Source organism: Octopus sinensis, linkage group LG1 (assembly GCF_006345805.1).
Source record: "Octopus sinensis linkage group LG1, ASM634580v1, whole genome shotgun sequence".
Taxonomy (NCBI): domain Eukaryota; kingdom Metazoa; phylum Mollusca; class Cephalopoda; order Octopoda; family Octopodidae; genus Octopus; species Octopus sinensis.
In genome coordinates, this window is record NC_042997.1 from 207,679,733 (window position 1) to 207,692,257 (window position 12,525).

The following is a 12,525-nucleotide window of genomic DNA, read 5'->3' on the forward strand; positions in this document are numbered from 1 at the left end:
CAGTGAACAGGGCTTACCTCTTTTGCGGCTGTTTTTCAGGGTACAGCATGCAGGTACCCCAATGTTAGTTTCCTTGGAGTCAAAAGTAGAGGTTAATAATTCTCTTATATTTTTTTTTTAGAAATAATTAATAGCCAGAAGGTTTATTACAAATAATTAATTGCCAGAAGGCTTATTAAAGATAATTCATATCCAGCAAGTTTATTAAAGATAATTAATGGCCAGCAAAGCTTATTAAAGATAGCACCAAGTTTTGTCAGTGAACAGGTCGCAGTTTTAAAGTGAAGGAAATATTTTGACACAAATGAAATTTAAATGTTGAAGTGAAACTAATGGTTTTTGTGTGTTCTTGAATGGCTTACAAACATCTTCCATGCTGCAATTGTTTTGTTTCAGCACATGGTCTCAGATCAAGTCACTTGCTATGCAAGTACATCTCTGTAATAGTTAGAAGGTTTATTAAAAATAAGTCAGAAAGTTTATTAAAACTAATAACAAGGCGGCTTATTAAAGATAATGAATAGCCAGAAAGTCTATTAAAAATAATAACGATAGAAGCAGTATTAATACCAAAATATAATCTTTATGTCTTTCTACTGTAACAAAAAGATGAAGGAAATTTCTGTCCCCTGTCGAACTGTTTGTGAACCTTTTCCTCTTTGAATCTTTTCTCTTTTCTTTGTCATGAAGGACCACGGTCTGAATTGTCAGGTTTCCTCTCATTCTTCCTTACAATGTCAAAATAATTACCCTGTACTCCTGTTTGTTCCTGAAATAGTTTTGGACAAACAGGATGTAACAAGAAAAACCCCAAATTCAACATTCTTGATAGACATTTTGACTGCAAACACAAGATCCAACAGTTCTAACCATGATGGTAACTGGAGAGGAAAAACAGTGGAACTTCAGCTACATGAAGACACCATTACCACATGTTTAACTGCAATGACACCACATCGGTGGCCATGTAAAGTGTGGGAGGTTTTTCTGCTGCATTCACTCTGTTACCATATTGACATCGGTCTCACATCTCTCAGAAGACAGGAAGGCCATGGATGGAGTATCTTTGATCTGAATGACAAAGTAATTTTCCTCATTTCCTTATTACAGAATAGAAATGACTCATTAAATATTTCAAATATTTTGTTTGTCTTTTGTTAAATTAAATCTATTCTTTTTGCAAAAATGGGAAAATAAAACATAAAAATGATTCTCATTGTTTTTTTCCTTTTTAAAAGAAATTTTATGAATATCTCCAAAACAGACAGAAAAATGAAAGACTTCTTCCAAGAGGTAAACAATTTGTTTGTTAATATTGAATATTATGGTGCCTTGTCATGTCTTTCTCTGTTAAACATTACTGATTATTATTATTATTATTCAGTAGTTTTATTTTTATAGCGTGCTTTCACTTCACTACCGAGCGCAGCTCTGTGTGCCTTGGGTATGTGCTGTGATTTGTTGTGATGCTCTGATGGTTACTATATTGAAAGTGTTCTGCGTAGGATGTGTGCAGTGCCTAGTAGTGCAATTTTCTGTATGTTATATGTGTTTGTAAGTCCTGGTGTTTTTGTTATGTATTTGTCTGAATATTTTTTTATCATGCCTAATGCACCTACTATGATAGGAATTGTTTCTGTTTTAGATTCCACATTCTAGTTATCTCTATTTCCAGATCTTTGTATTTTGAGAGTTTCTCCATTTCTTTTAGAGACACGTTGTCATCTGCCGGTATTGATACATCAATTAGAAAGCATTTTTTTTTTCATGATCTCTGATAACTATATCTGGTCTGTTGGCCTTAATTTCTCTATCTGTGTGTATCGGCATATCCCAGAGTATGGTCGCTTTCTCATTTTCTGTGACCTTTTCTGGTATGTGCCTCTACCATCTTTTTTCTGTTGTTATTCCATAATGTTGGCATAGCTTCCAGTGTATGTAGGTCCCAAATCTGTCGTGTCTGTGAATATATTCCTTCTCAGCCAGGACTGGGCAGCCAGAGATAATATGATTTATTGTTTCTTGTCCATCTCCACATATTCTGCAGTTACTTGTTATATTTCTTTTCATTATATGTTTTTGGTAATTTCTGGTGGGGAGGCTTTGGTCTTGTGCTGCAATTAAAAATCCCTCTGTCTCTGCTTTTAGTCCTGAGCTTCTCAACCACTGCTGGGATTTTTCTTTGTCTATTTCTTTTGCATTTAGTTTAGTCCAATACTTGCCATGAAGGGGCTTTTTTTGCCATCATTTTATCATGGTCCGTTGCTGTTCTAGTTTTAATTTGGATTTCATTTGTTTTATAGCTTTTGTTGTTTCTTCTTCTTCATAGTTGTTAGGTGGTATGACTTCTTTTTTGCATTTGTCAGCTTCCTTAAATACTGAGAACAATTTTTTGTTTTGCTCGTGTTTTTTCCGCTATTTGTATCAGTTTTCCTTGCTTCTGAAGTAGATATTTTTGCAGTCCTATGGTGGTTATTTCATAATAGTTTTCCAGCTTTATAAGGCCTCTACCACCTTCTATACGTTGTAGCCTTTCTATGTCAGATTTTGGGTGATGCATCCTAGATCCTGTCATTATTTTTCTTGTTTTCCTATCTATTTTGGTGAGTTCATTTAGTGTCCAGTTAAGATATTGTAGCTGTAACTTATAACTGGGATGGCTAAAGTGTTAATACCTATCATCTTGTTTTTAGCATTGAGCTCTGTTTTTAGTATTGATCTAACTCGTCTATAGTATTCTTTCTTTATTTTCTCTTTCATTTGTGTGTGTTGTGTCTTATCTAGTTCATGGATTCCTAAATATTTGTAAGTTTGGCTTTGGTCTAATTCTCTTATTTCATTGGCTTTATCTAGTGTGATGTTGCTACTCTTAACTAGTTTTCCTCTTTTCAGGGTTACTTTGTCGCATTTTTCTAATCCAAATTTCATATCTATTTCTTTGTTAAATCCATGAACTGTCTTTAGTAGTGTTTCCAGCTGTTTGTCATTTGTAGTGTATAGTTTTAGGTCATCCACATATAAAAGGTGGCTAATCATTTTGCTGTAACATTTATATCCACATCCAGTTCTATGTAGCATATCAGATAGAGGTGACAGTGCCAAGCAGAAAAGGAGTGGAGAGAGCGTGTCTCCCTGGAATATTCCTCTTCTAATGGGGATGGCTTTGGTTTTCACAAGTCCCTCTTTTGTTTGGAGCTGTAACACTGTTTGCTATTTATTCATAGAGTGTCCTATGTATTTTATAATTGTTGGTGCTACTTTGTTAATGGCTAGTGTTTCGAGGATCCATGTTTGGGGGATGCTATCAAACACCTTTCTGTAGTCGATCCTTATTATTATTATTATTATTATTCTATGTTTGACTTTTGCTTTTCATTTGTACAATTTGGCTCCAAGTCTCACCCAGAAGTTCATGTTGTTGTTATACCTAGAGTGCCATATATTTGGTTTTGTATTTAGTGTTGTACTAGTGAATGTCTAAAAAAAAAAAACCATACGAAAATTATGTTTGTTTTAAAACTAGAGATTACATAGAAAGTATTTTGCGTAGGATATGAGCACTTCCCATGAGCACTATCTTTTGAGTTTCTGCCATTTTGGGGTTTTCCTGGTATCTGAGTTAGGTAGCAATCAGCCTCTTTTGTTATCATTCCCAGGGCACCTATGACAACAGGTATTGTTTTAGTCTTCAGGTTCCACATTTTGCTGATTTCTATTTCAAGATCTTTATATTTGCTCAGTTTTTGGTAGGTCTTGACAGATACGTTTATTTCGATTGGGACAGTCATATCAATGAGGAGGCATGTTCTTTGTCTGAAGTCTTTCAATATGATGTCTGGCCTAGTTGCATCTATCTTTCTGTTAGTTTTAATGGTGAAGTTCCAGAGGAGTGAGATGTGGTCATTTTCAAGCACTGGAGGTGGTTTGTGTTCCCACCAGTTTTTTTCATGGGGCAAATCCAGGTTTTTGAAAATTACCCAGTGAATATATTGTGCAGTTCTATCATGCCTGTTGAGATACTCTGTAGGCGCTAGAAGACTGCATTTAGAGACAACATAATCAATGGTTTCATTTTGTTGTTGACATACACGACATTTTGGGCTACTGCCGTTCTTTAATATGTTGGCCTGGTAGTTCCTTGTAGGTAGGCATTGATCTTGAGCTGCTATGATAAACCCTTCTGTTTCAGATTTTAAGCCAGAGGCTATTAACCATTGATGGGTCAGGGCTTTGTCAACATCTGCATTATTCGCTCTCTTTGGTATTTGCCTTAGAGAAGTTTTTCTTGCCATTTATCATTCAGAATATCTAAGGCAGCAGTTTTAGCATGTGTTTTCATGCGCTTAGCTTTTTCTGTGCTTGTTTCTTGTGTGTCTAATTCCAAAATTTGTTGTATTCGGAATTCACTTAGATATTCCTTTGCCGGTTTTGTTACTGAGTATGATGCTTTCTTGTTTTCATGTTTTGAGACAAGTTTTAACATCCAGTCCTCAAAGTTTTTCAGGTAGGTGTCTAGGCCAATTGTAGCAATCTTCATTGTTATTGCCAGTTGTAAAAGTCCACGGCCTCCCTCTTTTCTTGGCAGATAAAGTCGTTCTATATCTGCCTGAGGGTGGTGCATTCTTTGCACTGTCAACAGTTTTCGTATTTTTCTGTCAAGATTACATATCTCAGTAATTGACCAGTTAACGATATTGAAACTGTAAGTCACGACTGGTATGGCTAAAGCATTGATCGCTTCAATCCTGCTTCTCGCATTCAGTTCTGTCTTGAGTATTGCTCTTATTCTGCGATAACATTCTCTCCTGATCCTTTCCTTCATCACTGAATGCCATATTCCGTCCCCTTCAATTACCCCTAGGTACTTGTAGTTCTCCACTGGGTCTAACTCTTTTATGACATGCTGCTTATTATTATTATTATTATTATATGTTTCACTTTTGCTTTATATTTGTACAAGTTGGCTCCAAGTCTCACCCAGAGACCTCAAGAGACAACAGGTTGGAAGTTCACATTGTTGTTATGCCTAGTGTGCCATATATTTGGTTGTTTTTTTGTGTTGTACTAGTGGATGTCTAAAAAAAAAAAAATATTTGTTTTAAACCTTGAGATTACATAGAAAGTATTTTGTGTAGGATATGAGCAGTTCCCATGAGCACTATCTTATTAATTTCTGCCATTTTTGGGCTTCCTGGTATCTGAGTTAGGTAGCAATCAGCCCCTTTCTTCTTCTTCTTCTTCTTCTTCATCACCATCACCATCACCATCACCATCACCATCATCATCATCATCATTATTATTATTATTAATGTGGCAAGCTGGTATTTCGTCTGCTGCTACATTCTGAGTTCAAATTCAGCCGAGGTCGATTTTGCCTTTCATCTTTTCAGGGTCAATAAATTAAGTACCAGGTGAACGCTGGGGCTGATGTAATCAACTCACCCCTTCCCCAACATTGCTGCAAAATTTGAAACTATTATTATTATTATTATTATTATTATTATTATTATTATTATTATTATTAGTAGTAGTAGTAGTAGTAGTGTGTTGATCAGGCAGAATCGTTAGCACACTGGATGAAATGCTTAGTGGTATTTTACCAATTGCTACATTCTGAGTTCAAATTCTGCCAAGGTCAGCTTTGTCCTTCATCCTTTCAGGGTCAATAAATTAAGTACCAGTGAAACACTGGGGTCAATGAAATACTCTCCCCCAAAATTTCAGGCTTTGTGCCTTTAGTAGAAAGGGTTATTATTCTTATATTATATAAAGATTGACATAACCCCTCATTAAGGACCAGGTGATGCATTGTATTCTTGAGCAAAACCCTTCATTTCACGTTGCTCCAGTCCACTCAGCTGACAAAACTGGACCCTATTCCAGCCTGGATGTTTCCAGTTTGGGGTTTTTGTTGTTTCCTCAGTTGATATCTGAGCCCTGCTTCTCCATCCTCAAGTCATGCATCCGCTTTCTATATCTTCTTACGGGGCTTCCCTCCATCATGAACAGGTTAACTCAAAAAAATAACACCCTGACAGCTGTATTCAATGCCTGAGTCCATTTTGTTCTAGCAGCTGTATAATGAAGACTGGGTCTGTGCTGCTTAGCCATGGGGCACCTGCTGGGTGACAGTCTCTCACCTGTAGTTTTGTCCTCGTTTATGCTGTTGTTTGTATTCTTTTATCCATTACTCATGCAGAAGAAAGTGTTGATAAGGTGTCACAACCCCCAGTGTTTTTATCAAGACACCATCTCTAGTGGGATCTTTTAAAAAAAGACTCAAGTGGACTCCTTCAACCCTCAAGAGTTTAAAAGAGCTATCCTTCGCTGGACACCAGCCTGGTATGCAGATAGGAGAAGTGTTAAACATGAAACATGGCAAACTAAGATGTAGCTAAGAGGTGGGGAGGGGGAGATTAGTGAAAGCAGAAAAAGGGATGATCGATGGAAGGGTGTGTGGACAGAGATGATGATGCAAGTGAGGCGACTGGTATTAGCGAAAGGGTGGTGGTGGTGGTGGTGATGAATATGTGCAGATTCTGCTCTCAAATGGTTACAGCAGCAAAGAAGGACCGTAGTTAGAAGAGTAATGGAGGGATGGGTGTTAGGAAGATGAGATGTGGTGAAAGGGATGCTTCACAGGGACAGATGTGGGTGTAGGGCCCAGCATGGGCATGAATAAGCACAATGCATTTAGGACCTCACTTTTGCTATAACAGATGTGTGTTTGTGTATCATTTTGTTCAACTTGGACCAGGATGGGATATGGACATTAAACCATGATGGGATAATGAGGATAATGGTCTATATATATATATGTATATATATATATATATACCGCCTCGACTGGCTTCCGTGCCGGTGGCATATAAAATACACCAATCTGACCATGGCCGTTGCCAGCCTCGCCTGGCACCTGTGCAGGTGGCACGTAAAAAGCACCCACTACACTCTTGGAGTTGTTGGCGTTAGGAAGGGCATCCAGCTGTAGAAACATTGCCAGATAAGACTGGAGCCTGGTGCAGCCTTCTGGCTTCCCAGATCCCCGGTCGAACTGTCCAACCCATGCTAGCATGGAGAACGGACGTTAAACGATGATGACGATGATGATGATACACACACACACATACATGTATATATATATACAGACACAGATATTTGTTTATTTTCAGCAACCCCTTCACCAAACCCATCCCTTCCTGATCCACGACAGAAAGCACCCACCATGACACCCAGAACTAATGTGACATCCAGAGAAAATGCTGGCATCAAAATACAACTATTGATTGATTCAATTTCTAATGCATCTGTGAGTAAATAGATTCATGTAACTTATTTATATTTAATTGTTATTTCATTTCCAAATGAGGAATCATTAAAGTTAATTAAAACATTTTCTCAATCAAACTCAAACATTTTATTTCCTTCACATCTGATATCTTGAGTATATCTTTTGCTAACTTTAACAACCTCAAACTTACTACAGCCATTCTGTAGAGCCTTTCTTAACAACAATATCAACTGCAACAATGTATCTCTCTTCTCTCCACGGAATGTTCCTTAGCTGTTTAACATAAATTACTTTTCTAGGTTGATGTCATCGTTAACAGCACCAACGAACATCTCCAGCTTGACAGTGGTGCTATTTCCAAATTTATTCTCCATAATGCTGGTCCTGAGATACAAGATGAATGTAGCCAGAGATATCCTCAAGGTATTTCTATGTCTGAAATAGCCGTCACTAAAGGATACAACCTCAAATGTGACAATGTATTTCATCTGGCATTACCTGCCTGGGATGAAAATTCTTCTCATTCAGTAAGTATCAATCATATGATATTGTTTTATTGAAAGAGTTGTTGTACAACCCTAGGTAATCATTGATCCAGCATCCCTGTGGCATGAATGGAATTGTCCATAAACCTCTGCACAATCCACAGATGTGTTTTTCCAGTCATACAACACCTCCGTTTGCTTCAAGACAGTAGCATGTACTTTGATGTCCAGTGATGTACAGTTTGGGCTACAGTGTGACAGTCTGGTGTTGTGGTATTCTGTACAGTTTCCAAAGCATGGATTCTGGTTGTTTGAAATTGATGTAGACTCTATTGTAGATATTCCCTGAACATTTCGACTCAACCATAGTCTCTTGTGTGCAGTGGAGAGTCTTTTGTGCCTGTGGCACCCTGCCTTGTGGGTGGTTTTGTTGCTTCTTGCAGTATGTTCTCACCCAGATTTCCCTCTTGTAAATAATAATTAATCTCCCCTCTTCCAAATTATTGGGTTTTTTTTGTTAATTACAAAATTCCACCGGAATTACACTGTGCAACCACCAAATCTTGGAACATTTCTCTTTCCATTCATGGCATCCATATCTTCACTCAGACCAGACTTTCTGCTATCACATGATCTATGTTGATCCTTCTGTCACATGATCTGTGTTAATCCAATGACCACATGATCTGTTAATCCAATAATCACTAGAAGTTGTTTAATGTTATTCAAATGTCTAAAACATTTCTGTTTAGAACAACAAATTCTTTGTGGAATCTGTTAATCAAAGAATATATTAATTACAACTTAACGATTCCTTCCTGTAATAAAATGTTCATTATCAATTACTAAACAATTATTTTTTTTTTAGATTCTGGCAAACTTGACTCAAATAATAACCATTTGTCTGGAAAAAGCTGAGGAATTGGGAGCAAAAAGCCTTGCATTTCCTATATTAGGTGCTGGGATATTGAAGTACCCCATTGAAAACCTACCCAGAACTATGTATGAAGCAGTGAAAAACTACTCAAATCAAAATTCAAGCCGGATCAAAGATGTTTACTTTGTGGTTTATCCTCAAGACACAGAAATAGTAAAGGTTGGTTGATGTTTTTGTTGTTTGTTGTTTTATGTTGATATTCTTGGAATTTACCAAAAAACAATATTCTACAAGAAACAAAGGAAATAAAAATGATCCTCATTTACAGCCCTTGTTCCATTTTGTAATGGGTGCAACATTTTGACTGGCTCCAATGAGCCACAAGGGTTTATTAAACCCCAGTGTCTGCTTTGGCATGGTTTCTATGGCTGGATGCCATTCCTAGTGCCAACCACTTCACAGCATGTCCTGGGTACCTTTCTTCATGCTACCTTTAATGCTGTTCATTATATTTTGTTGTGCTTTATCCTTTCATTATACCATTTCCCATCACCAAATTCTTGCATCTGAAATATTCCATTGTAACATTTGAAGCTAAGAATGTTTTGCTTGTTGTTGTTGTTGTATCCAAAACCAACTCTACAAGAATTGGTAACACTGAAGGACTTCTTTGCAGTTTGGCTGCTGATTTTATTGTTGTTATTTAACCCCGAGTCACATCTGATTCAGCAGATTTGAAGACAGTGATGTCTGTGTTCCTTTCACTCTTTGACACATTTCACAATGCCACACCAATAATCTCTGTCTGCCTCCTCCCCCCCCCCCCTTTCATTGTGTTTCTTGTTCTGTGTCTTTTCCAATAAAATCAATGTAATTGAGTGGAACTCAACCTCCTGTCGGAGTGGGGAAATCTCCAAAATATAAAATCTGTTACGGTCGAGAGTTCAACAAAGTAGCAGGGGTCAGCAAACCCTATTGTATTATTCTGTAAGTAAAAAATCCTCCCCAAACTACAGAATATTCAAAAGCCTGTTCCTCATAGGAAGTTATTCTATGATACAATAAATGGAAATATTAATTTAAAACAATATTTGTGATAGAAACAATGAATTAAAACATTGCATAGTAATTAACAGAAATTAATTATTTTTTCATTGAGTGATAATGAATTATTTGCTTACTTTTAACAGAAATTTAAAGAATATTTCCAACAAATGCCAGCAGATGGTTCATATGGTTCACATGTATCATCAGGTAAATTCTTTTGTTTTTTTTCTTATATTAAATACTAGCAGAGATACCCGGCGTTGCCCGTGTTACATGCAATTGAAGAATTAGACTTTTTTTCTGTTATATTTTCTGTAATGAACTGGAATATCTATGTTTCAAATTTCAACAAAATTGCAGATGAGGGTTATTTCCCTCTTTACACACCCAAACAAAATTGTAATCGTGCCACATGTATCCCATACTACTGATTTTTATGCGCATATTCCAAAATTCCAGTCTTATAGAACCTGTAAAAGGATTTTGCTCCTGAAAAATGAAGGTCATGAAGCTCTAACATGTGAGAGTTAAGGCCCCTGTTGGGGGTGGGTGTCTTAGTGTCAACCAGAGAATTTGAATTGTTGAGAATCTTTTTAACTTGGGTCTTATATCTATTGTTTGAATTTCTTTGAAATAGGAAATATATGTTCACTGGGTTTGTAAAAAAACGCAAAGGCTACAGGAACCCAAAAGATAAATGATCACAATAAGCAGTCAGTTACACTACCCTAGTCGTTACCATTCCCAATGTAGGATTCCTCACCATCCAGGTGACAGGCACAGCTGTAAGATGCATTACGAATCTATAGCAATTGGAAGGGCGAAGACTAGAGGGAAATGAAGGCCAATATACTCCATTTTATGTGCAATGTCAGTGTGCATGTGTGAGCAAAGTACATGTTGAGAGAGATTGGCAAAAGAGGCATAAGATATGACATGCAAGAGAGAAGGCTGCAGTTGTATGCACATGTGATATGTATGGATGAGGGTAGCTGTATTAAGAAGTGCTGGTTGCTAGAGAAGGATGGAACCAGAGTTTATTTTAATGCAGTCACCTCAGATACATCTTTACCAAGGGATACACCTAAACCAGTTGTACAGTATCCCACCCATGAGGGATTGATGCTAGATGGGTCAAAATGATTAGTGTAATGAATGAAGATTCTTGCATTGGCTGAGCGTGGCCGATACCAGTGCCACCTGTGCCGGTGACATGTAAACAGCTCAATCCAAATGTGGCCAATGCCAGTGCCACCTGACTGGCACATAAAAAGCATGCACTACATTCTCAGTGGGTGGCATTAGGAAGGGCATCCAACTGTAGAAACCTTGCCAAATCAGATTGGAGCCTGGTGCAGCCTCCCAGCTTGCCGGTTCTCAGTCAAACTGTTCAACCCATGCCAGCATCAAAAGCAGACATCAAACGGCAATGATGATAATGATGTTGATGATATATATATTCCTGCTCAGGTATGGTCATGTGATGCATGTGGACAAAGACAGCTGTGTAAAGAAGTGCCGATCTCTAACTGTGGATGGAACCTGTGGAAGAGGTAGACCCAGGAAGACATGGGACAAAGTGATGAAGCATGATCTTTTGATGTAAGGTCTCACAGAGGCGATGACTAGTGACTGAGACCTTTGACGATATGCTTTGCTTGAGGAGACCCTTCAAGCCAAGTGAAATCGTAGTTGTAACTGGCACCCATGCTGGTAGCATGTAAAAAACACCTTTCAAGCATTGGACCTTATGGACACAAAATGGCTGGTGATGGTAGGATATGAAAAGCTCCTTTCAAGTTTTGGGCCTCATGGAGGCAACAACCAAGATCTTTGGCATTATGTCATGCTTCAGAAGAAGACCCATCAAGCCAAGAAAAATCGCAGTAGTGCTAGATACCAGAGTCATGCAAATTGGCACCCATCATACTCTTGGAGTGGTTGGCATTAGGAAGGACATCCAGCTGTAGAAACCATGCCAAATGCGACTGGATTCTGGTGCAGCCCCTCAGCTTACTAGCCCTGGTCAAACTATTTAATCCATGCCAGCATGGACATTGGACTTCAAATGATGATGATGAATTAGAGAGAATTTAAACTTGAATACAAAAAAAGAAGAAATAATTTTAACAACACTTGACATCGTTCACTACACAGAGTTCACTACACTACATAGCAATAATTAAAGAGCAGTTGATATCACTCCCCACAGGGATAAGGTGATAGTCTTTTTCAGGTTAACTTCATTATTTCAGGAACTGATAACTCTTCACTAAACAGAAAAACAGAAAACACTAGAATTATTATTTAATCTTGAAGCTGCAACATAAGAAATCTTCTGCTGCTTGTTTGGTTATTTTTCATTGACAAAATGAACATTTCTTCTATTTCAGATGATGAAGATATTGATGATGAAGATGATGAAGATGAAGAAATAGAAGATAATGTCTCTGCTGGTCAAAAAGTTGTTGGTGTCACATTGAAATTCTTTGCTAAATACCAAAATCTTGACAATGCTATAGAAACTGTTAAAAAGGAGTACGATTCTCTATTAACAACTCAGGAAATACCATTTGATGTGGACTTGACAGAATCTCGAGTAAGTTGTCCACAACAATACAGGGTTCTTATTTAATTATTATTGTTGTTATCATTTTCTGATTGAAATGCATTTTATTTTCATTTTCCAACTGGGTCTCAACCAGAGCCCTAAGGTACATATATATATATTTGTTGCGATGAGAGTACGACACCCCTGACGAGAGTAGACGGCACCACTTCATATAAATAGAATCTGTCTGATGTAGTCGGGAGTTCATAGTTTG

General features: G+C 37.5%; 1 protein-coding gene across 1 annotated transcript in view; it reads left to right on the forward strand.

The window, feature by feature from the left end:
- The window catches only part of LOC115209664 (protein mono-ADP-ribosyltransferase PARP14-like), a 730,077-nt gene that overhangs the window by 696,458 nt on the left and 21,094 nt on the right, over positions 1–12,525 (forward strand). Inside the window, exons 25-30 of the mRNA XM_036508891.1 lie at positions 1,239–1,293; positions 7,149–7,309; positions 7,591–7,818; positions 8,645–8,872; positions 9,844–9,907; positions 12,094–12,299. Of these exons, the coding sequence (XP_036364784.1) occupies positions 1,239–1,293; positions 7,149–7,309; positions 7,591–7,818; positions 8,645–8,872; positions 9,844–9,907; positions 12,094–12,299 (942 nt within the window). The remainder of the gene's footprint in view (positions 1–1,238; positions 1,294–7,148; positions 7,310–7,590; positions 7,819–8,644; positions 8,873–9,843; positions 9,908–12,093; positions 12,300–12,525) is intronic.